This window comes from Triturus cristatus, chromosome 6 (assembly GCF_964204655.1).
Source record: "Triturus cristatus chromosome 6, aTriCri1.1, whole genome shotgun sequence".
Classification (NCBI taxonomy): domain Eukaryota; kingdom Metazoa; phylum Chordata; class Amphibia; order Caudata; family Salamandridae; genus Triturus; species Triturus cristatus.
In genome coordinates, this window is record NC_140589.1 from 1479860070 (window position 1) to 1479886541 (window position 26472).

At 43.5% G+C, this 26472-nt stretch overlaps 1 protein-coding gene across 2 annotated transcripts in view; it reads right to left on the minus strand.

Moving 5' to 3' along the window:
- The window catches only part of PSME4 (proteasome activator subunit 4), a 1714764-nt gene that overhangs the window by 1458052 nt on the left and 230240 nt on the right, over positions 1-26472 (minus strand). For both annotated transcript variants that reach the window (XM_085612595.1, XM_085612594.1), the window contains 2 exons: positions 17830-17904; positions 14951-15073 (listed from right to left, as the gene is read on the minus strand). In XM_085612595.1, the coding sequence (XP_085468721.1) occupies positions 14951-15073; positions 17830-17904 (198 nt within the window). The remainder of the gene's footprint in view (positions 1-14950; positions 15074-17829; positions 17905-26472) is intronic.

The window sequence follows — 26472 nt, forward strand, 5'->3', positions numbered from 1 at the left end:
CTCCTGCTGCTGAGCCAACTCGAGCAGGGGAAGGCAGGACAATAGGTATCCTGTCTCCGGGAGGTGTGGTCACCTCCCAGACAGGGTTTAGTGCATTGGGGCAGGATAAGAGCTCTTGCCAGCACCACTCAGTCTGCTTGAGGGGCACATTTGGTGCCCTCCTTGCATAGTCCAGTTCAAACCAGCTCAGGGTGCCGTTGGCTCCGCTCTGGCGTGAAACTGGACAAAGGGAATGAGAGTATTCTCCCCACTTTCCAAACCTCTCTCCTGGAAGGGATCCCTGAATCGTCTCAACCCTTTCCTTAGGGTACTTAAGGGCTTACCTGTGGGTGGGTGCCCAGATTAGTCATGGGAGAGGATTCATATCAGGACACCTCTTCATCTTCGACCGTCTGGGCACTCTGGGCTTCGTTCTGGATATCGAGACTGCATCTGGAAAGACTTCTGCTGCTCCTGGTCTCGTCACCCTGCTCGTCTGCGGCAACGTCTGTACCTGTTCCATACAGGAACCTTCCAAGACACCTGAAGGAATCTCACTTGGAGTGAAGGAGTGATTTCCTGCATCTACAGGTACCGCAACGAAGCTGACCGGTCTGCTGATCCTGGGCGCCCACGGACTCCGACAGGCTCAGCAAGACAAGTGGTGGGTCTTCACATCCCTCGAGGCCTGCCCTGTCCTCTCACTGAGTTTGAGGCCAGGGTCCCTCGTCGGAGCCGCAGGAACCGAGCCCCTGTGCACCGCATCGACTTGCTGTTGCAAAGGCTTGTTCGCTCTCTTCCTCATAGATCTTCGGGCTCCAAGTATTCTCCACCTCAAAGATCTCCTGTGACCAAGATCTTCGTCCTCACCGCATCTCTTGCAGCGTGGGCCTGCATCTTTGGTGAGCTGCTCGAGGTCCTCTTGCGACTCCAGTGCCTCTAGCCTGTGGGTCCATTTGAGGGTCTTCTTTGATTTCAGCAGGCGCCCCTGATTGCTCGGGCCTGCTCTGACTCCCCTGCTTCTGGCGAGTCACTTGGACCTCACTAATCCCGACACTGCACCTTTTTGCTTTCCACGTTGGTTTCGGTTGCAAGGCTTGTTGGTGCTCCAGACAAGACACAGACCCCTCAACTCTTGACATCCGACGTGGGACAGCTTGTAAATGGCTCCTGGTCTTCCACAGTGTCGCCTGGTCTGCACAGCTGCAGCTCCAAGGTCAACGTCAACTCTCCTGCAACACCCGACATCAGTGGGAATTCGACTTCCGTGCCCCTGGTCACTCCCGAGTGGCATAGACTCTGTCCCCTCTGCTTGCAGGAACTTTTTATCTGGAATTTACCTTCGGATTCCACCAGACACTTTCCACTTCTTCGTCAGCTGCATCTTCCTGAAGTCTTCCATTGAATTTGACTGCGGCTTAAGAAGCCACTTCACACCTATGCACCTGGCTTCCCTGGTGTAGGTAACCTGGTTCCTAGGGTATCCACAGGTGGGGTGGCTCTCCAATCTTCCGTCTTCCTTAAAAATGCAACCGCGACTTACCCAACAACTTGAATTGAGCCCGCGGTCGTGTTTGCACTCTGCACACGGCCTTTGTGGCGTTCCTGGTTAGTTACCTCACGTGGTTCCTTGGGTCTCCGGCACATCTACGTCCTCTGGGCACAGTCTTCACTTGAGTCATGGTTTGCATCCCTCTTTTTTAGTATATGGCTTGGTCCCGTCCCCCCGTGACCACTGTCTAATACGTGCTTCTTAACTGTTTTCTTTGCAAAGTATTGTGTGCATTTCGTATATCGGCGGGTAGGAGATATTTGTATGCGTTAGTGAGTGACTTATAATAAATACACATTTTTATAAATATACTGTGTGGCTCTTTTTCACTTAATCTATACCAACAACATTCTGGTAAAAACAAGCTGCTTTATACTCCTTCTAGACTAAGTCTGAAGGCTGCTCTCCACAGCTACCACTTAGAGAGCTTTCCAAGGTTGTCTAAGACCACTAAAATCACCATAAGGGTTGTCTGGATTAGTGCACAGTGCTACACTTCCATACGTGAGCACCATATACTAAGCCAGCTTCTCACAGCGATCAGCAGTCAACATGGGCCAAAGGTGCAATGGTTGCCAGTGAGAGAGGAGTGTGAAAACAAGGCCTACAGGCAAGAGACTGCTCAAGGCTAGTGCAAGATATGTAAATGACACCAGCATCACATGAAGGGCATTAACTGAAGCACAAGAGTTATTTCGATTTTTAAAAAAAATCATTATTAGACCTTACATGTGGAGCTTAACAGGAGTTGTAGAGTATGATGCGTGTGGAAGCATAGGAGGATAGGGTACAGTAGGGAAAACACAGAAGGTTCTTTGCAAGAGGCCTAAGGGGAAAGAAGAAAACAAGTTACTTACCTGTAACTACAGGTTATCCAGTATTGGTATCTTTCATAGATTCACATGCCTGAATCATTCCCCGTCGCCGAGATGGGAGTCCCATTGTAAAATACAAAAGTAGTGCCATAAGTCATAAATAGGCCAAAGGCTATACCTTAGTAGCCTATCTACGTCCTTATAGGAAAAAGGACCAAATGTCAGCTCCAACCCATCAGCTACCAGCAGCACCCTCCATTACCCTCCCAACAGGAGCCAGTTCTCCTCAGATTTTCCAAGCACAAGCGGGAAGTAAGTATCCCCAAAATCACTGAGAACTGACTCCACGGGGAGGAGGGTGGGTGCATGTGAATCTATGAAAGATACTAATACTGGATAACTGTAGTTACAGGTAAGTAACTTGTTTTCTTATTCAGTATTGGGGTATCTTTCATAGATTCACATGCCTGAATCAGAATAGCAAGCAGTACCCTAATTGTGCTGTCGTTAGCGGATGGTGGGAGACATGTATTCAGCAACTCCCAATGGACATCCAAAGCCATCGTATTGTAATGACAAAGCATTACAAGCAATAATTATATTAAAAGAGACAGCGGATATAAGCATGAGAATATATATAAATATAACCTAAACCATAGTAACGTACAAATTGTGAAACATAGGAGCATGAACACTGTAAGCAATATAACAGTAAAGAAAGCTAATAGTAGACAAGCCTTTAAGAAATCTAAAGAATCTGACCTTCGTGAAAAAGACGGCGTAACACAGCTTGTCCAACCGCTGCATCCTCCCTTTGTGCCGACTGGAGGCAGTAGTGTCTTGTGAAAGTGTGGACATTCTTCCATGTCGCAGCACGGCATATTTTGTCCAGTGTAACCCCAGCAAACAAAGCTGTAGATGCAGCAACAGTTCTGGTGGAGTGTGCTTTAGCCTTCACTGTGAGAGGTTTATTGGCTTTTTCATGACAGAATTGAATCGCAGATGTGATCCATCTGGCTATTGTGGCTTTTGTTACTGCGGTTCCCGGTTTTCCTTGACCGTAGGCCACTAACAGTTGATCCGTCTTTCTGATATGTTTTGTCTTTTGAAGATAAAATTTCAAACTCCTTTTTACATCCAATGAATGTAAAGCCCGTTAAGCTGGGCTAGATGGATTCGGAAACAAAGTTTGCAGCATTACTGGTTCATTCAAGTGAAATTGCGTCGGTACCTTCGGAATGAATTTAGGATTTGTCCGAAGGAACACGTAATCCTGTGTAAAGTGTAAGAAGGATTCTTTGATCGTAAAAGCCTGAATCTCACTAACCCTTCTTGCGGAAGTAAGAGCCAGCAAGAGGGCTACTTTCCATGTGAGGAATTTAAGTTCTGCTTTATGGATTGGTTCAAATGGTCGTCTCATCAGTTGTGCTAAAACACATTGAGTTCCCACTCTGGAGGAGGTGCACGCACAGGAGGAAAAGTGTGAAAAAGCCCTCTCATGAATTGTTTTATAAGAAAAGATGAACATAAAGAAGGAAGCTGAGGAGATTTCCTGTACCTGGAAAGAGCAGCCAGGTGAACCTTGACTGACGAAAAAGTGAGGCCAGACTTGTCCAGTGAGAGCAAGAAAGGTAAAATCTGTTCATCAGGGGCTAGAACTGGACAAACTTCATTGGTTTCACACCAGCAACAGAATCTTTTACATTTTAGGCGATATGTTTTGACAGTGCTTTCAGCACGGGATTTAGACAGTATGTCTCGACAGTCCTGTGAAATATTCAGGTCTTTGAACTCTAGGAATTCAGGAGTCATGCGTGCAAGTGCAGGGACTGTGGATCTGGATGGACCACCTGGCTCTTGTTCCGTGATAACATCGTTGTTGTTGGATGAAGGCGGATGGGCCTGTCTTGTGACAACAGAAGAAGCTCCTGGAACCAATACTGTCTGGGCCAACGGGGTGCAATCAGAATTAGGCAGCAGCCCTCCAGTTTCATCTTGCTGATCACCCTGGGGATTAATGGAATGGGGGGGAGGGGGAAGCATAGGCATAGATCCTGGACCACCTCCTTGAAAGGGCATTCCCCCTTGACCCCGGTTGAGGGAACCTGCTGACATGATATTGGCATTTCTTGTTCTCCTGCGATGCAAATAGATCCAGAGCTGGTTTGCCCCATGTCAGAAAGATTTTGTTCACCTGAGTTTGTATCAACTCCCACTCGTGGCAGCCGGATTGAGACCTGCTAGTGTATCTGCCAGGGTATTGTGCAGACCCTTGACATGCTCGGCCTTCAAGGATATTCCGTGAAATGTTGTCCATTCGAACAATTCCTGCGCTTCTTGTGAAAGCGTCACAGATTTTGTTCCTCCTTGTTTGTTTATGTAATACATGCTGGTCGTATTGTCGGTACCGACCAGCGCTGAGGAACCTGCTATCCTTGGAAGGAAAGCCTGAAGAGAATCAAAATGGTGATGTGGTGTTTCTGTATCTGAGACCGCTTTCCCTGTATTTGCAAATCCTGTAGATGACCTCCCCATCCTTCCATGGAGGCGTCTGTTGTTAAGACTAAGTCCGGGATGTTTTGCAGAAAGGTGAGACCTTGGGCAAAATTTGCTGTTTGGGACCACCAGTGGAGTGCATCCACCATTCGTGCAGTTATTCGGCTAACGTCCTCGAAAGACACCAATGCTTGTTGCCATTGCTTCTGTAGTTCCTCTTGAAAAGGTCTCATCTTGAGCCATGCCAAAGGAACCAAGTTGATTGCTGAAGAGCACACCCCTAGGAGCGATTTGAATATTCGAACAGAAACTGACTTTCTTTTTTAAATGTGTCCAGAGACGCTCCTAGGTCATGGAAGCAAATTCGATTTGTCCTTGTTCAAAGTGAGTCCCAGCGTAGTGAACAGATGGAGACAAGCAGTTGTGGCAAGATTGGCTTCCTGCTCCGACGGAGCTTTGAGCAGGCAATCGTCGAGGTATGGGAAAACTTGGATCCCTCGGAATCACAAGGTCGCTGCTACTGGTGCCAAGCACTTGGTGAAAATCTGTGGTGCTGATTTTAGGTCAAACGGGAGCACCTTGAATTGATAGTGGGTGCCAGCCACTGAACCGTAGATATTTTCGGGGTTTTGGATGGATAGGGATATGAAAGTATGCGTCTTCCATGTCCAGAGAAGTCATAAAATCCCCTTCGTTTAAGCATCCCAGAATATCGGAAAGCGTTACCATCCGGAATGTTTGCTTCTTGAAAAACTTGTTGAGTTTGCGGAGGTCCAGAATCGGTCGCCATTCTCCGGCCTTCTTTCTGATTATGAAGAAACGAGAATAGAAACCTGTTCTTTTCTGTGTGGATGGTACTTCTTCTGTCGCTACCTTGAGGAGCATGATCAAGACTTCTTTGCGCAATAAGTGAAGACGAGGGGGAGGGGGTCCCCTGGGCAGAGTAGTAGGTGATTTCTGGACAAATTCCAGTGTGTGACCCTTGGTAAGTAGGTCCAGCACCCAGTGGTCTGAATTGATCTCGTGCCACCGCTGTGCATAAGCAGAACGTTTCGCACCCACAGGTAGGGAGGGAATTTTGACTGGCACCCTGAGAAGCTAATTGCTTTCTGGCAGAGTCACGGCCTTGTTGTTGTGTTCGCTTACGGCCGCCCTGGCGAGAGTAAGCATCCGTCGATTAACTGACGGTACGACGATTGATTGTAAGACTGGCGATATTGAGGCTGGTATTGTCGATACTGTTGGTTTGACTGATAGCCGCCGTGGTATGTTGTGAATTCGCGCCCTCTAGGTCCCCTGAAAAGTACACGTCTATATTGCAGAGCGTCCAGAGACTTTGCAGTGTCCATGTCATTCTTTATTGCTATAAGAGCCTCATCGATATGTTTTCCGAACAGTAAGTCCCCATCGTACGCCATGTCCAGGATCTTAGTCTGAACCTCAGGTCTGAAGGTAGTAGCTTTAAGCCACCACTGGCGTCGAAGAATTGCTGCACCAGCTAATTGCCAAAGTCTGACGCACAATCAATTGTTTTGGAGGCAGCTCATTCACCCTCTAATAAGATCTTCTAGGCCTCCTGTCTTTGTTCCTCCGAGATGAGATCCATCAATCCCGCCATATCGGACCACATTTGACTTTCATAGCGGCCAATGATTGCTACAGCATTAGCAGCTCTAATTGTTGCCGCTGCCATAGAAGAGAATTTCTTCCCCATCAGGTCCATACGACGTCCCTCTCTGTCAGGAGGAGTGGTAATAGGTGTTGCGGGGTTCTTCGAACCTGAGATGTGACCGAATCTGGTCAGGGGTGTCTTACAAGGCAAGATGGACTGTCCTCTGGAGCGCGATATTTTTTCTCTATACGAGTAGCACCGCCGGTATGGATGCTGGAGTCCTCATGATTTTTACGCCCTCCTGCCAGATGTAATCGATAATAGGAATAGAGCGTATGACCTTTCTAGTGTCCTCTTTAAAATCATGTAAAAAACTGTTTGCTTGACAGTGATAGGTAGTTGGAACCATGTGGCTGCCCTCTGCATCAAATTATGAAATCATCCGATGTCTTTAGGAGGGGAATCAGAGGGTAAGTGCAGAGGAGTAGATGGTGTCTGGATTATATAATCATCCCTGGGATCCGGCGCATTTGCCTGATCGGACAATTCGCCTTCCTCAACTTCTTCATCCGAGGAGGAAGTGTCCTGGTGTCTAGTGTCATGTGGACCCTGTGCAGGAGCCGGTGTACTAGGTATAGTAGGCTCTGGTACCGGAGCAGGAACCTCTACTTGAGGAGGTGGGTTCTCTGTTGGAATTTGCTGAGGAGGAAATCTTTGACGGTAATCCGCCTACATAGCCTGCAGTTCCTGAATAAGAGCTGGAGGAAGATGAGCCATCTCTGTATGACATGGTTCCTATCGGTGATGGAACTGATAGGCATGACTTGGAGCCATATATTGTTCATAATAATACTGTCCCTCCTGGTAATCATCGTCATCATCAATGACTTGGCATTTAACATGGAGCTCAGATGGACTATGAGCTATCCCGTATGGACCCTCATCATCTTCATCATCATAATACTCCTCCTCCACGAAACCCTCTAAAAGGTGAGATGGCAATAGAGGGGACACTTTACTATAGTCCTGAAAAGGCTGTTTTTGAAAAGGCCTTTGAAACGTTTTGAGCTGGAAAACTCTCGTCGACAGGGGCGTCGACGATGCAGAAACAAGTATTGCAGGAAGGTCCCTCGTCGACAGTCCTGTCGATGGTGGTATGATAACAGGTGCACTCATCGACGACGTTATCTGTGGGCCCGTCGTCGATTATGACCTTGTCGACGGTGACTTTGTCGACGGTGACTTCGTCGACGGTGACTTCGTCGACGATGTGGTTGTTGACGGTGGCTTCACTGATGGATTCTTCGTCGACGGACTTTGACGATGGCCTCGTCGTAATAGTGATTCTTGTAGACAAGATAGGAGAGGAATAGCTTTCGTTGTAACAGTTACCGTTGACGATGGTGTCGACGACGTAACACATATCGTCGACGATGAAGGAGCAGTCCTCGTCGACACAGATTTTTTGAAGAGTTTTTACTTACAGAGTCAGTAGAAGACGATCTTGGATGCTCTGTAAGCAGTGTAGAGGGCGGAGACAACGTTGGCTCAGAGGAATGTTTAGATATCCTCTCTTTATGGACAGGATTATCCTGGGAAGTTTAAAGATGTTTCCTTCCCTCACCTGAGGAGCTTTCTTGAGATCTAGCCCTCTTACTAGATGTTGAAGCTCAGTCATCTTCCTCAGCCGAAGAAGGAGGTCGTTCTTTAGAAGACTTGAGACATAAAAGTAATCTTACCTCCGTATCCCCGAGAGTCTTGCTGGGAAAGGTATGGCAGATTTTACAGTCTTTAGCCTCATGTTTAGGGTAGAGGTAATAAAGACAATCTTATGTAGATCATCTACATGGACCCTCTTCTTCCCACAGGTCCTGCAGGAGCGGAAGAGGCCTTTTTTGTCAGACATATTTGCTTGAAGAGCTGAAGAGAAGAAAATTGAGAAACACTCAGGGAGACTCCCTTCCACACGACGTGCGGTGAAAATCTGAAGAGAACAGGCTCCTGTTGGGAGTGTTCTAGAGGGTGCTGGTAGCTGGTTGGTTGGAGCTGACTTTTGGTCCTTTTTCCTATAAGGATGTAGATAGGCTACTAAGGTATACCCTTTGGCCTCTTTTGGCCTATTCATGACTTATGGCACTACTTTTGTATTTTACCGTGGGACTCTCTTCTGGGCGACGGGGAATGATTCAGGCATGTGAATCGATGAAAGATACCCCAATACTGGATAAAGGCTAGTAAGTGTGCTAGTAATATTTAAAGAGGTGCAGCGGGGAGACAAAACATAATGATTTGGAAACTACATCATTGAAACAGTCTTTTTTTTTTTTTTTAAAGCAGGCAGCACAAGTAGCATTTCGCTGATTCCGGATCCAGTGGACCTTCCCCTTACCTGACCGAGTGCTGCTGATGGCACATGTAGCAGACCTTGTCGGCTATTAAACTCCAGGGGGACTTTGTGCTGGAAAAAAAGTGCTTTAGGGAGATAAGCAGTGGTGCTGGAGGCACCACAGACGACACTAGAGGACTGGATTGGTAGAAGATATGCACCAGGGGTGTTACAGCGTATGCTGCACCGTTAGGCTCGATGTGATGCCCTAAAAACATAATGGAACAGAGCCGGGACCGAAGTTGCGAAGGTTGGGCGGTTAAGGTAGCAAGCAGCTGGGTACAAGGTACAATGACAGCAGTTGGAGGTGGAGATGTAGGAAGATAGCTGTGCATTCCTGAAAAGATTGCTACTTCATTTTATCGGATTTGCAGATCGAGCATTTGAATGATGGCCCAGTGACTGAATTAGTGGGGACTTCATATTTCGAAGGGGATGAAACTGCTGTGAAGGCTCTAAGAACTCTGCTCAGCTGGTCTAAAGGTACTCGAGGCTGCATACTATATGAAACTTGCAACTTTAGCACCTCAATGTCGCTTTGCCAAAGCTATGCATCTAAAAGGAATTAAACCTAGGCAGATAAAGAAAAGGAAGCTGCCGCAGGCACATGAAGAACAGGAAGCAGCCGCAGGCGATTACTTCAAAAGCTGCTTCAAGTATTTTTGCTCAGCAGCAATTTACTAAGAAGTCGAGCGATAGAGAATTTGATTTGGAAACCACTGATGCCGCAACTATCTTGTTGGATTTATCGTCTTCTCCGCAGCTATCTCATACAGGCTATGCACACATCTGCATTCACCACTCTGATAAAAAGATGGCAAATGCAGATAATGCAGAAGGAAGAAATCGGATCACTCCACTCACAGCTCAGGGAGAGGTGGAAGTGGAAAATCCAGTAACAGTGCTGCAGGAACTGCTTAGTGATCCAACCAGGGTGTTAGATAACGTCCCACATAATGCCAAAAATGCAAATCGTTAAAGTCCAGACAGCAATATGGATGATGTACTGATTGACTATGGTAAAGACGACTTCTAAAGGCACCAATTTAAGAGATAGCAACCCCCTTATAGGGGGGTCAGAGAGGAAGGTCAATTCCAATATTAAGCTTGACGATAACTCCAAGCGAGATTACTTCAAAGGCACAAAATCAATCAATAAGTCAGGCTTGCAAGTGGTCTGAAGACTTTAAACCTGGGTGTCTTACAGCTCGGTGAAACTGCCTTCAGAAGTTACTTCTGGGGGGCTAGAAATTAATGGCATCAGCTTCAGCCCCATTAGGCTCATGCTTAAATAACTTTGGGGTGAGACAAAGCTCATGAGACAACAACAGGCAGAATTGGCCAATCAGATTAAGCTGAGTCTAGGTAGAATACAGGGACAGCTGGCGGTAACCGCCCACCACTGTGATGAATTGGAACATCATATACAGTGCTTATTTTGTAAAAGAAAGAAGGGCTAGGGCTCTCGTCAGGAGGCCACTGCAGTATGCAGGAAGATATTGCCCCTGCCATGCTGCCAATGATAGTAACACAACTACTAATCCTCACACTCCTTCAAGTGTGACAGTTCAGACTATTTAGGCTCCCAAAGCTAAAAGAATGGCTTGGGCGGCAGGTAATAGTCATTTTTAATGATGTAAATTTAATTAACAATTAACTGTTGCTGTGTTCTTTTTTAAATTAGCCAGACAGTGCCACCTTGTGGCAGATTGTCACAATCACCGGTATTGACAATTTAGTTGGTGCCGAGCACCGGAAACCACCGGCTCAAATTAAGCACTGATGGTATAGCCATCTGTGAGGACAAACTAAAGGCAGCATTGACACAGGTCATTCAGTTTGAGAAAGAGAATACACACCTCGTGGAAAAACATGAGCAACTGGAAAATCACTCAAGGAGATCTTATCTGAGGATTACTGGGGTACCTGAAAGAAAAGAGGACAGCGTGGGGTGTACTGCCATTGTCGAATTGCTGGTAAAATCCTATGTCCTTCCAGATGCACCCCAGGACTTGACTAATATGACACATAGAGTGCCTTAACATAGCCCATCAAATGGCAGAAATACCCTCATACGATCTTGGCAAATTTTGCTCAATATAGGCTCAAAGAAATAATCCTGACTCAGGCCATCAAGAAACAATCATTAACAGTGACGAATGAGTTTACTTTTTGGCTATTCTTAGACATGACTCTTCAGACTGCTCAGCACCATAGGGAACAGAATAAGTTACTTACCTGTAACTGTAGCTCTCCAATATTGGTATCTTTCATAGATTCACATGCTTGCATAATTCCCTGTCGTCGAAGTGGGAGTCCCAAGGTACAACAGTAAAGCAGTATAGTATATTACACATAGTCTGGAATGGGGCAATAAAACATTCACTTCAATAACTTATCCACATCATTTAAAAAGGAACCAAACCTCATCTAAGCAGGCAACAGCACCCTCTAGAACTTTTCAACAAAATGAAGAGGGAACCGTGCTGAATATTATTTATTGGTCCAAGGTGGCCCAGACAACACTGGTTCACAGTACTGTTGCTCCCATCTAAAAAAAGACTCACATACAGCTGAAACCTCTGCCCAAGTTACTAACAATAAACCACAACTAGGTACTTCATCCAGACCCGACCTCCATACACTTTTCAGCCTGGCTTCTGAACACGAGTTTGTGAACATGAACATCCCTCAAGACTGCAGAGACATTCTTGCAAAAGTCAGGGCCGTTACCACAAATAAAATGTATAAACTGCCCATCACATCGATCTTCTGATCCTCTTCTCCAGGTGGCTCCGGCTCCCAGAATGCCCTACGCCCAATCCTAAAGCTGCTCTCATGAGAGCAGCTTCAGGATTGGCCAGGGTACCCTCGATTTGCGCTCCAGGACAGACTGAGTCTGTGCCTGCTCTCTCCAACCCAACTGCACAATACCTTTTGGGGATAGGGGCTTTTCTATTGCTCCTTTACTTAACATGGTGAGGGCTTCCTTACAAAGTAAGTGAAGATGAGGTGGGTGCACTTCCTTTGGTGCGCTGTCTCTTGAAGAATTACAGGGTAGGACCATAAGTGAAGAGGTCTAATACTCATCTGTTTGATGTTATTTGCTGCCATTGATGGAGGCAGTTGGAAATCTTTGCACCCACAGCTTGAGCAGTATTGGGTGTAACCGGTATTGAGGGAGATCACTGTTTTCTCGAGAGATCAGCTTTCGGCTAGGCATTTGCTTATTATAAGCTGCCACAGGTGGTTGTCAATAGGACTGCTGCTGGTAGGATGGCCTATACTGTTGTTGGAAGGGTTGATATTATTGAAAGCGCCTATAACTGTAGGATGAAAAACCCCACCCTTGCGCTCCTCAGAAGTGCACTTTCCGAAATTGCATGGTGGCACATGATTTTGCAGTGTCCGTATCGGCCGTAATAGACTTGAAGGCGTAATCCACACGCTTTCCAAATAGGGTTTCGCCATCATACAACATGTCAAGAATCTTACTCTGTACCTCAGGCCGGAAAGACGTTGCCTTCAACCACACCTGCCAGCTACCAAAACCCAATTGAGGCTATATCCACAGCACAGTCAATGATCTCAGAGGATGTTCTTTCTCCCTCTTGTAGTATTCTCTTTGCCTACGGGCACAAGGTCTATGAAAGCACTAAGTCAGACCACATTTGCTGATCATACCGGCCCAAAATGGCTGACATAGTGGAAAAACTTTTGCCAATGTTGTCCAAGCGCCTGCCCTCTCTATCCAGTGGAGCGAGGATAGGCGTGGAGGGATTTTTGGACTGGTGCTAAACCGCCAGGGAGATCACTAGTCCATCATGGGGTTCCCTACTAGACAGGCAAGAGAATCTTCTGGCGCCTTATATTTCTTGTCTATCTGTGGTAAGACGGCTACGACCAGTGTAGGATTCTTCATTACCTTTGTGCCTTCTTCCCAGATGTAATCCACTATCAGGATTGCTAGCACAGCTATCTTGGCAGGCTCCATGAAATCGTAAAGAAAACAGACTGTTTAACTGTCGTTGGCAGTTGGAACCTTTTTGCTGCTCTTTCCATAACGTTCTAGAAATCTCTAATGTCATCCGGAGGAGAGTACACCAGTTATGGTGCAGTTGGTGATGGAGTGGCAGCTAAATATTCATCCCATTCGCTGGGCATGGACTGACTGTCTGCTATTCCTCCCTCTTGTCCGTCATTGTTCGAGGATGAGGGATCAACCCTAGGAGTGCCGCAATGTTGGACGCAGGTGTCATACTGGGTTTCACGGGTGGCGGAATAGGTCTCACCATTCTTGGGGACGGAGGATGAGGTGGAGCTCTAGGCTGTGTTGGGTATGTTAGCTCAGTAGACTCCAGAAGCCTTTTATAGTAATTCTGCAGCATCCATTGAATGTCTTGAAACAGGAATCTGCACCACACCTTCTTGTGAAGTAGAGTGGCCATAATGCTGGAAATTTTCCTCAAGCTGCTTGGGATTTTCAGAATATCTAATCTGCAGAGGACCATAGTATTCCTCATAGTACTGTTCATCATCCTCATCCTGACGTTTGATGTGGAGTTCAGAAGGGCTGTGGGACACACCAAAAGGGCCATCATCATCTGACTCTTCTACATCAAGAAGGTAATTTGGAGGGAGAGAAGACACCTTAATTGGGAAAGTATGCTCAGGCAGCAGGGATGCTTTTGGAATTTTTACTCTCGTCGACGGGGTCATCGAGTCTGTGGTTGCATTTTCCAGTTGTGAGGGCTTTTTTGTGATCTTCAACATCAACAAAGTTATCTTTGTTGACTGTTGTACGGGTACTGTCGGTGAAGCCATTGTCGACTATACCTTCGACAACTGGATTGACACCGACCATGTAATGGATGGCGTCTTGACGACGAGGTCGTGGTCGTCGAGATTTCTGAAGCCATTTTTGGCTTTGCAGTCACTGGCTCTTAGGAGGACTTCTCCTGGTTGCACTCAAGACTTAGCAGATGGGGTGGTGGGTTCACACCTTGCAGTTTCTAAGGAAATTATTTCTCTTTTTTCTTTTTGGGAACTGGCTATGACAGACTCAAGTTGAGTCTTCTTTAAGGCCTGTCTTCTGGTCACGCAAACTTTCCCTATAGTGTGACTTTTTTTGAGAGGTTGAAGAGGTGTCACTATCTTCTTCATCAGAAATAGGAGATCTTTTAGATTTCGATTTTTGAAGCCAAAGAAAAAGCCTCCTCTTTCTATCCTTTAGGATATTAATAGAAATGGTACGACAGATCTTTTACTTTATGTATAGGGTAGAGGCAGTAGATACAGTACTTGTGGGGATCTTCAGAATGAACACATGGCCTGAAAAGGCCTTTCTTCAATGACTCCGACATGGTAGAATGCAGTACATAATCTCTTCCAAACTGAATGAAGAAAACTGAGCATAGCTCAATGAGACTCCCTTCACAACAACGTGCGGTAGAAAATCTGAGGAACTCCGTCTCTGTGGGGAGTGTTGTAGAAGGTGGTGTCGACTGATTGCGTTGGGTTTGGCTCCTTTTTAAATAATATGGATAAGTTAGTAAAGTGATGGTTTCACTGCCATTATAGGCTACGGTAATGTTATGTACTGCTTTATTATGGGACCGTGGGACTCCCACTTCAACGACAGGAAATTATTCAAGCATGTGAATCTATGAAAGAACCAATACAGGAGAATTAACAGCCAAAGGAGAAATTTCCGACCCTGCTTCTACGTGGCAGAATATCTAGAAGGTTGAGAATGGGAAACAGCCAGCTCATAAATATAATAAAGTTAATTTTATATTACAAAAGAAAAACAGAGCAATCTTGTTACATGTTAGAGAAATTGGAGATCTGCAACTGGGAAGAAACAGTTAAAGATGTGGAAATTACTGTAAACCACTGGTATGAAATATTGTCAGTAATAATGTAATTCACCAAGATGTGGAAATTACTGTAAAGCACTGGTATGAAATATTGTCAGTAATAATGTAATTCACAAACGGGCTACAGGGAATCAGTCCAATAGGAAATTTGAGAGCACTATCCTTGGTGATACAAGGCTAGAAATCCTTTGACTATAAGACAAGCATGAAACTATAAAAAATATTGCATACCATCATGGCGGTGATCCATACTACTGAATGCCCCACATCATAAGCATTTGTTAAAGATCTTGGAACCAACACCTGTCCGCTTCCCACTGGAAGATTCAAACTTCTGAGAATCCTGGTGAAGATCTATATAAGAACAAACATGTCATATAGAGTACTGAGATAAACTATGCACTCCACACTCATTTTTGCCCTAAAGCCTTTATTTCACACACAAAACATTGAAACAAAAAATGGTTAAAGGGATGGCTGAAAACCCATAGGCAAATAAATTGCTACTTGAACATACCTTCAAGAAAGAGAATTTTAGTACAAGTCTTTGGGAACCTAAAACAGCAGATAACTGATCACAATTTGTTTTAATAGCAACTTTAAAAGGAGCAAACCTTTTTAAAAGGATATGAAACCAACTCACAGAAAGGGAGTTACCAGAAACTTACAAGAAGTCATACATTTTGCTTTAAGTTTTAACCTGTTTGAATTGACAATTATTTGTAGAAATGGGAAATGGAGAAAGAAAAGAAGATACAGCAGATCTAAAGTGAACTTCTCAATAAAAAGGAATACTAAGAAAAATGTCACCTGCATGCACTATTATTGCAATTTTCCATAAGGTAAAATATTACATTAAAAAAAACCAGAGCAAAAATGGTATTTTCAAAATGTTAAAAGGATAAGTATTAAAATGTTTAAAAAAAAAAAAGATTTCATAAACAATACTACCAATAATGCTCATCACCCCAGCTCCATTGTGAAGTTAGGGTGGGCAGGACCAACAAATATTAGCTCAAGACTAACACTGATCACAGTTCTATCATCACAGAAGCACATTCTTCCTTTTTAGGTAGTTTACAATTTACTAACAGTGGCTTTGGGTCTACTTCCTTCTGTCATTAGATTGTTTAGAGTGGCAACATTTAGCCACAGATTTCAGACAACATCCATGACATTTTAGATGATCTCCAAGAAGTAATTAATTGTTTTTCACCATCAATCTACTGGATGCATTATTCCACCTCCTAAAGAGTGTTTCCATTAACATTTTGAGGTGCAGTGCATTCATCAAAAAGCAAGATCGCCTTTAAAAGAAGGTTTTACTCCATGCTTCATTATAACCAAATGATTACTTTGAGTATGATACAAATAAATATGTAAATCATGTGTTAATTTTTCTAAAATGTTTGCGTGCAAAACAAACAAATGCTACAGAAAAAAATTTAAAGTGATTTCCTTGAAACAAAACAGAACAAATATTATGTATAGACCATGAACACACTTGTATGTAGATGTTCAAATAACACCTTCTAGCTTATTTTGGAAGCAATACTAGATTGCCTATATTATTTGAACCTAATATACTGCCTGAGGACAAGGAAGATGAAATGCACAACATTCTCATAACTTTCTATCTAAAATTCCACACGGCTAGCACTCCATGCTGAGACAAGGAATTTGAAAGGGTAAACCCATTTGGTTACATACTACTTAAAGAGGCAGGAAAAAGGCATTCAAGTGGGGACAAACACTTGTGACTAAAGTAGACTTCAGTTGATACTTTAGGTATATTGTGAAAGGACAATAAATGACTTAAATGTTTCCTCCCCAATAAATAAGCAAAAACAGCAGTGGGCGAAAGCTTTTGAAGGGTGAAACCAAACTTTGTTCACATGGCATACACGTTTTGTAAAATTCCAACACATTTCATACTCTCTCCGTTACGTTATTTTATATGCTGGAGTTGCCTTTGGGCCATTAACTTTGTTAGACTATTGTATGCAAATGTTCATGGGCTAGTGGTTGCATCTTGTAAAAGTAAAGACAAAGCACGGTCTAGGAGTAGAAAGACCGAAACCATTCAGATTAGCTCAAGTGGGTGTAAGCCATGACCCGGCTCTGTGGCATTATTTTGTCATCTGAATAGAAATAATAACTTGTGCTTTACACAGCAATGTATAGCATGCTTCTGACATATTTTATAAGTGGAAGAGCTCAACCAAGACACGAAGATAGAGCTGTATGTGCACCTTAGAGTATTGAACATACTGCAATACTTGCATGTAAGAAAATGCATTTAAGTTGCGTTGCTTCTTCACGGTAAGCATGCATGAGGCTTAGAGAGGTGAATTTGTTGTACCTTTATGTGTGCTGTCGTTCGATTTACTGTCATTTAAGATAACTTATTTTCATCCTGCACTTAAGTCATCTGTAAATACTGTAGATTATTATAAACACTGCTGAAGGGGAAATATATATACTGCTGAAGTTAAAACGACATAATGTACGTTATCTATGCAAATACTGGCGTGGTAGCGTACAAAACTATGTTTGTTTCTGCTTTGATTTTTCAAACAGCTGTAAACAGAAGCTTTAGCAAAACTAACAGATCAGGCTCATTGTACCAGATCACAAATACACCATTTGCTGATGCCTGTGCTTGCAAACATTAGCATATTACTGCCAGGTCAACTGGCTTTACTAACGCTCATCATTTATTTGTTAGCCATTAGTAGCACAGTCATACAACCAGAAACAAACAGTTGCTGAAAAGCATGAGAGAGGATGGGTAGACAAGCAAGGAAATGAAGAGTTGAAGTAAAGGAAATGGCAAGAAGGTATATTAATTATTTACTTTTGAGGTTTGGTACAAGAAATAATGTCTGTTTCAATACATTGTTCCTTCAGTCCATTCACTTTAACCATTCATGGATTTAAAGGTTATTGAGGTGCTTTAGTGCCCATCTAAATGCAAGTGGTACATACTTTTCAAAGGGTTAAGCTTGTAGAAGTATGCAGACTCACTAACTCTACATAGGTTTCAGATGAAACAATATTGCTGACAAACTAACACACAGATGTTAAGTCAATTAATTAGTAACAGTTACCTTTGGTATGTACGGTTCCCAGTCAATATAACCAATGTTGTCAGTCGCCAGGCGTGCAAACAAATTTACCAGATGCTGCAAGAGAAAAACGGAAGTTGAAACACTTTTCCCAAATCATGCTATTTAAGAGCTATATTTTGGTAAAATATAATTGTGAAGACTTTACTACTGCTTCAAAATATATAGCTGTCGAGAAACCGACAGCTAAAGCAGTTCTTCACTGTCAAATGATTGTGCTAAGAATCAGCACAACAGGGGCTTAATCTTAGAGTTGGACCACTGAAATAATTTCTGAGACTTTAAGCACACCAGGTGTTGTAGGTTTCTTAGGCAAAAAAGCACATTTACCAATTCTTTAAATTGCTCAAGTAGGTCTGCTAGCTACTTACAAAAATTGCAGAGGGTGTTATGTTTTTCAATTTTGTAGGTACGAAACTCCCTGCCAGGCAACAATGAATCCCACCTTGAAATGTGCAAATAAAATAACTTAGGTAGAAGTTTTAAAAGCACACCGCCCTGATTAACAACTGATTACAGGACAAACAAGCATTGGCATAGCCAATAGGTCTCGCTTTTGGGACCGTATAAGTATTTAGTTATGCAGCACAATATCCTTGGTTCAACAACATTAACTGTTCCATGGTTAAACACTTATAAGGCCCCAAAGGCGAGACCTATTGGCTATGCCAATGCTTGTTTCCTCCGCATCTAAGCTAATAATGCTCTTAATAAACTGCCCAGTCGCATCTCAATGTTTGACTTGAATGAAAACTCAATTATGTTGAGTTCAGTGTAGGCCACAGCGGTGTGTGAGACGCAGAGCTGCGACCAAGTATAAATCGCATTGCAAATAAACGAAGAGTGGAAAACCCATAAAAGTCGGCTCTGTCTGAAGTCTGAGAGTACTAGTGAGCAGCGAGGTGAAGTAAACAAACAGGAAATCTACTAATATTACACGAAATCTTAATCCAGCAATTCATTTAAATATGTCTCAGTTATGAACATAGTGGTGGCTCGCAGCTTGGCTTATCATTGGAATGTGCGTGCATCTGCTATCACACGTGGCCTGGGCAGTGTATTTTCACACGCAGGTAACATAACCTCTTGAAAGGAAATGGAATTTGTAGTGCTTCAAAGAGTCATCCTCACAGGGCGAAGAGGAGCAATTTAGTCGCAAACTGACTCCAGGTCCATTGTTATGTTGCTGCGGACGCTCAGGGGCACAGCATTGTCATCAGTATTTTGTATAGCGAAGAGTAGATCATCCGTTATGTATTGGACCTTGAAGTGTCACTGGTCCTACAACCCGAGGCATTTTTTAAGGACTAGCTTTTTTTCAAGTAACAGCCCCATACAGGCACTTCACTTTGTCTGCATGGTGTCACTTGAATCGTCTGGTGCCCTCACAAAATGCCATCAAAAGCCTGGTTTTCTGTGTAGATGAACGGTGTGGGGCCAGGGACACATTCCCATGAGAGTGAACTTCAGTTTGAGGGTCTTCTGAGCACAAATGCCCTGACGTAGAGTATGGTCAGTGCATGGAGGCAAGAATAGAGGCCAGAGCAGCCAGTTCAGCAGCTGCTACAGGGAGAGCAGAAAGAACAAAAGGCATATGGGGGAAAACGACAAACCGAAAGGTTGAAATTGCTCACGGAAAAAGAAACTGTAACGATGCACAATGAAATAGAACAACTGGTGTTCATGTAAAAGTGCTCTGATAACTTCGGGTCGAGTTCCCGCTACATAAAACTCCCCAAAAATAAATATACATAAATAAATGGCAGAAATGCATTTGCAATACAACACAAAGCAAGGACGAGGCGGCATGGATAGTGAGTGCACACGGGGAACCTGACAGAAACATACAAATGGGGAACGCTGCCCCAGCATCCGTCCTGCACCACTGTGGCCTGCCGATGAGAGAAGGGAAATGCCATGTTTGTGCACGCAGGGTGGGGGCAGGGCTTATAGTGCAGAACGGGAGGAGGGGATCCAACATAAACAAGCAGCGATGGGCGGCTCTGTCTAATGTTGAAGTCTGAGAGTACTAGTGAGCAGCGAGGTGAAGTAAACAAACAGGAAATCTACTAATATTACACATCCAGCAATTCATTTAAATATGTCTCAGTTATGAACATAGTGGTGGCTTGCAGCTTGGCTTATTGTTGGAATGTGCATGCATCTGCTTTCACACGTGGCCTGGGCAGTGTATTTTCACACGCAGGTAACATAACCTCTTGAAAAGAAATGGAATTTATAGTGCTTCAATGAGTCATCCTCACAGGGCGAAGAGGAGCAATTTAGTCGCGAACTGACTCCAGGTCCATTGTTATGTTGCTGCGGATGCTAAGGGGCACAGCATTGTCATCACTTTTACTTCACTGAGGCAATTGCGGCTGCGCGGGCAGGGCTGAGAATCGGAGGGGGTGCGGTAGAAATAACACGCGAGTGGTGACGCGATGCTGAATACGACAAGCCCGGGAGTTGTGTGCAAGCGCGCTAAACCAAAATAAAAAAAAAACACACAAGTGGTGACGTGATCTGTGGTGGGGGGGATTGAAGCGCAAGCAAGGCGGAGAGAGGCACGCAAGGCTTAATGAGCCTTGACAGAAAGCCACATGGCGGCTGCGCGCGTGCACGCTCGCATGAACGCAAGCTTGAGGCCTCTGGTAGCACTTTCAAAAGCCACTCACTAAACTTCTTGCAGAGCAGCGCATGCGCTGGCTCAGCGAGACCTAATAAATTAGTTTTTTTTTTTTAACATCACATCATTGCACAAATACAAAATCGTAGATACCAATTACACTAATTAAAGCATTTTCAAATCAAATATATTGTCTTCACACTCAGTGCTCCAATGACTAGACTAGTCCTCCTTTAAAAAGCACTATCAAAACAGGGAAATTTAAAACAAGGAGTAATTGATAGACTGACCAGCCGAAGCAAATTTCTTTAAATATGCGTACAAATAATGCAGCCCGGTGTACGGCTCATGAAAAACCAGCAAAAGCTATATGTTGTTTATTCATGGCCATCTCTTATGACACTGCTTCCTAAACAAGCTTCATCCTTCAATTTTTTAAAGCACAGAGGAAGCATGCCGCTGAGGTGTTCTTTAACATAAAACTGTAGATCTGAGTAACTGTTCGGTACGATTTTTTTTTTTTTTTTTTTAAGTCCACTGGGGGTTGTCACACACTTCTTTGAGAGGTTTGATGCCACTTCAATAAGAGTCCTGCTGGAGTCTAAACACAGTGGCTAGTGCCTACAGGGCAACCGAATTCGAATTAAGAATAACAATGTGTCTGTTGACTCGAGCATGCGTTTTTTCAAACTCACATTTCATTAATCAATAAATTGGCACTCTAACCAGCAGAATCAACTAACCCTTCAATAATCCATTGAGTGCACAAAACACTGAGGTCTATCATTAGGTAAAGTAGGAATGGCTTTGGGAGTCCACCTGTTGTACTGCTGCACATATACTGTGCACCATGCCCTACGGTGCTCCCCTAGCAGCTGGCTGTGCATTCCAACATCTCTGGGAGTTGGCTGCCTTTTTGCTTGTACGAAGGACGTAGCAGGTGAGTTCAGAAGGTGCGTTGCCACCCATCTACACACTTTGGCCCTGAGTGTGTTTGGCCCATCAGAAGACACTCAGTTCTTAAGTTGTTCCTCAGTCCTTCCTCCATGCAGCTATCCACATGCCAGATGCAGCTAGGGTGCAGCAGCTCAAAGAAGGAAGGGAGAGGAACATCTCGGATAACACTGGCACACAGACATCTCTGGTGGCCAACTGAAGTATAAGCTGAAATACAACATGCTCTGCAAAACTAACAGGGTACCCAAAAAACACTTTAAAAGTCACAATAAGAGGACCGAAGACTAATAATATAAAGGAAACTCCACTGACCCACCAGCGTTTACTAGAGACGCTTGCACAAAAAATCAACACTTCACAACTTTAAATACACTTCTTTATGAAATACTTATATTGAAATACATTGGATATAAAAGTTTATGCATTATCTCAAAAATATTTAAAAAGACTGTAAGATCATAAATTGATCTTATTCAACATATTTCTTCTTTGCTTACTGTATATAAAACCAACTACTAACATCTTAAAGCCAGTAAAATCTCTCCCTAGCACTCTTGTTTCAAGAAATATGGATGCTATTACCTACAGGTGAGTCTTTATTGCATACTGAACAGTTTTAAAAAGTTTGTAAGAGAAATAGAAACAGACATAAAAAACGTTCAATTAATACCCAAATTTCTGAAGTACGAGGGGAGACACAATTTAGATCATTAAATGTGGCCAGTATTATGAATTTCTCTCCAGGGAACAGATTTTCAAAAGTCCTTAAAGCCACATTTAAATGATGCTCAATACACCCATTCTTAAAAGCAGGAATGAAATTGGAAAAAGTGGGAGTAAAAAATATTTTAAAACTATAAATCTGAATATTTAGCAAGCATCTTCCGCGTTTCACCTGTGTCCCCAGGCACATAAGGAATTTGAGAGTGGCAGGATCAGCTAAGTATCCATGAATGAAAAAGCACAGATTTTAAGGTTGATTTGGCAAAATACTAGGAGATGTATTCACATATTTGTCAAAAGTTGAACCGGATCCATGCCTGATTCTCAGGATATCCAAATAAAATATATTGGCATAAAAGTTTGGTTGACTTGAAAATATGACATGTAGCCTGACCTTCTGTGTTAAACGGTAAAAATTGTATTCTGTTAACTTAGCCTCTGCTTTCAGCCACGTTTGTCTACCAGCCCCATTTTGTGTTTCTAAGGGGACTTTTTAAGTTAGAAATTGCGTGTTCACTGAAAGCTGGTCATACTGATAACGTTTGCATGTCAGAGTAAGCTGCCCTGCCCTGCCGAAGGGCCTATGTGCACAGATGTCTAAACTGTTAGCCCACCATTGCCTGTAACATCCCTTGCTTATCTATGAAAGTGACGTGGGTAGGGGTTTATCAGGATTGTACAGTACAGCATGTAGGTGTTGTGTAAGGGGGTTGTGTAAGAGTTATATAAAAATGCCACAAGAGGGTTATGTAAAGTGCGATGTAACCATGACTAAGGGGTTTTCTAATGAACTCCTATGGTACCCAGACTGCATAAAAGGCAGACCACAAGCTGTTCTAGTTCGTTCCCTCTCAGATACTTGTAGTGTCTGTATGACGGAGCCATCTCATGAGATATAATACATTTGTGTTTATTCCCACTCCAGTGTCGATCCTCATTTATTGAACCCGTAGACAGAAGGGTGTCCCTGCACCGGTGAGACTGATAAGAATCTCATTTCTACAATTGGCGCCCAATGTTGGGCTCCATTGAGGGACACAGCTGGACCAGAAGGAGGTCGTTTCGACAGGACAGAAACATTGAAGGGGCTCCCCGCAGATTGAAACTTGCTCTCAAGGTGATTTTCAGCTTATCGACCTGACCTTTGTGGCGGCTGTGTTTCTCAACTGGGGCTTTTCGGTTGGCATTTTGAAGGTGATCTATTGATCCGAGGATCTGCAGGTGGAAGTCGGAGTACTGCAATCAGGTAGGATCAAAGTGGTTATCTTTTTTGGATTTTTGTTTGAAAAAGTCATATGCAAATGCCTTTGACAAGTAATGTGAGAATTTTTTCTCATCTTTTGGTTTTGGTATAAGAGTCTCTTAACGCTATAGTTAAAAAGTATTTGGTAAAATGCCTGTTTTGAGCACACTTCGTACATTATGTTGTTGCTGCAGCAGGAAATATGTTTTAGAGGAAAGACAGCCAGCGCCTTTAGAAGGCACTCAGAATTATGAAATTTACATTAAATATGGTATTTCTTCCAATCTGTTTAGTGCATTATGGAACAAATATACAAAGGCCAAAGCTAGTTTACAGTGGCCACTTCATGGAACCTTTGATTCAAATAAATTGCAATATATAGCGGAACAACTTTAAAAAAAAGAAAAGTAGGCAGAGTATGTTTGATGCTTTAGGATTATGGAAAAAATATATTAAACAGAAACAAATTAAAAAAAAAAAAGATGGGAAGAAAACTGAAGAACAGACTATCGTGCAGAAGATTAAAGAGCTCCAATTACAAATGCAAGAAGAAAGTGTAGAAAGTGATGAGAGACTATTTAAACTTCAATTGCAGAAAGCATATGTAACTAAGGAAGAAGCAGGACTTAAGGGTTTAGAAGAGGAGGATTCAGAATTAGAAGAAATGCTTTGTAGACCAGCCCCGCCTTCTTATGCGCCGAATCCCGTTGGAAATAATGCAGTCCCGACGGCGCCTCCCCAGTTACCTCCAGTAGTTCATCAAATGTATCCTCCATTGCCTGCTGCCTCTGCTGCTACCCATGTTCTTGATGGAAAGACTGTAGTTCGTGCACCCCAACTCCTAAATGACATCATAGATCTATCCTTACGGAAGAGGACAAAGTGGTATTATTGGTTAGGGCTTGTGAATGGGTCCAGGATGACGATATACGATTGGACAAGGTTTTTACGACTTTTGACACAATATCCACAAATGACTCAGCAGTATGTTGTAGGGGAAATGGCTAATGCACTGATAGAGGACTAATATGAATGAGGAAGCTCCTCGAGAATTAATTAGGATATGTAAAAGGACAAATGAAGGAGCGCTGACCGCTGCGCCCCTAAAAGTAGCAGTAGAAGATATATTTACTCCGAAAAGAAAACTTAAGAGGCTCATGTCGGCCTCGACTAAAGCTTCCCTATGCGAGAAGCGACCCCCGTGTTTCAAGAAGCCGTAGGTGACGGTCAGGGTGTTAACGTGGCTGGGTTCCGGTTCGAATGGATTTATTCCTCTTGGAAGCGATCAGACGTATTGGCCCTTAAAACTTCTTGGCCTTACCCTTGGAAAAACCAGAGTGCATTTTATGATGAATTGAATGCTGCCGAAACTTCTTGTGTTATGACTTTAGTTGATATTGATATGTTTTTCGGATTGATATTTCCCCCTGACCTTTGGCGTATGGTCCGCAAACAGGACCATGCGGCCTTCGGTGGTACTTGGGCCCAATTACAAGCGGCAGATATTGATAGGAAAGAGGGGCAGAAACCACCACAGCTTTTATTGGATTTACGGGTCACATCATTACTTATTTGAAAGAGATAGTGCCACCAAAGAAAATATCATGGGCGAAATTGGTAGCCTGCAAACAAAGGAAAGATGAGTCGGTCCCGGATTATTTTTACAAGGTTTGAAACAACAGTTATAGTACGTGGGCTTCCTCTGCCCCACCAAAGATTTTGGATATGGCCCAGTATTGTGAGAATCAAGTAAATCAAGAGCAGGAGAAAAAAAGAGGGTAAAAATAAGGAATTGAAAACTAAAATGTTGTTGAAACAGGTTTATGGGCCACAGAGAGGTAGGGGTCGTGGAGTATTTAGAGCTGACCTCCCAAGGAGGAATAGTCAAGACTCTCAGGCATTTGGTCTGTTGGGTCAGAATCAGTATGCATATTGTAAACAGGACGGACATTGGCGATCAGAATGCCCATTGCTTCACGAACAAGGTAGAGGTACAGGACGAGGAGTGCAAAGGGGTCCTCAACAGCGCCTGGTCCTAGTAATAGACAGATTTATTTTGACAATCCGGCTCCGACGAAAGCCTATTATGCAGATGATTTCAGTGCATCCGATGCAACGGGTATGCACTTTAACTAGGACAGCGTAGGACGAGGGGAGGGATCGGTTTCCATACCAATAGATCAGACAGGCCCATATGTTACTGCTTAAATATTGGGGACCTCGCAGAAGTTTCTGGTGGATACTGGGGCTACACGAAGTGCACTTTCTAAAAAAAACGGATCCATAATAACCTGTCCAAAGGCTTTCCTGGGAAGCCTATTCTTAGTCCTGTGTCAAAACCCCTGGATCTTACTATTGGACCGTTTACTGTCCAGTCACGGTTCCTTCTTGCACCAAATTGTCCTGATAATTTGCTAGGTCTCGACTTACTCAAACAGTTCCATGCACGCATCTATTGTTCACCGGATGGTGTATATGTTACATTTGGTAAGCCGATACGTAATAGGCAGTATGTTATTGATGAAGTCTCACATGCATTAGTCACTGTCCCGCCTTCTGTGTGGGCGGAGGGTGATACTGATGTAGGCTTATTGTCTATTGAACCGGTGCATATTCAGGTTAAACAGAATGCGGTCTTGCCCCGCATACCTCAGTATAAAATATCCAAGGAAGGCGAAAGCTCCTTAGTTCAGATTATAGAAGATCTTATCGTAAAAGGAGTACTGGAAGAGACCGATAGCAATGTCTGTAACAGCCCTATCTTGCCTGTTTCGAAGCGTTCCATTTCTGAAGATAAAGAAAAAGTTTATCGCTTTGTTATTGATTTGCGTGAAATCAATAAAATAGTTGTGCTACAGTTTCCCGTAGTTCCAGACACTACTACTTTATTGACAATGATTCCAGCCACAGCTTCTGTTTTTTTGGTAATAGATCTTAAAAATGCGTTCTTTTCCATTCCCGTTGCACCCTCTAGTAGGTATTTGTTTGGTTTCTCAATTAAAGGGCGATCATTCCAATTCTGTCGTGCTCCTCAGGGGTATACAGAAAGTCCGAGCATTTATAGTAAGGCCCTTAA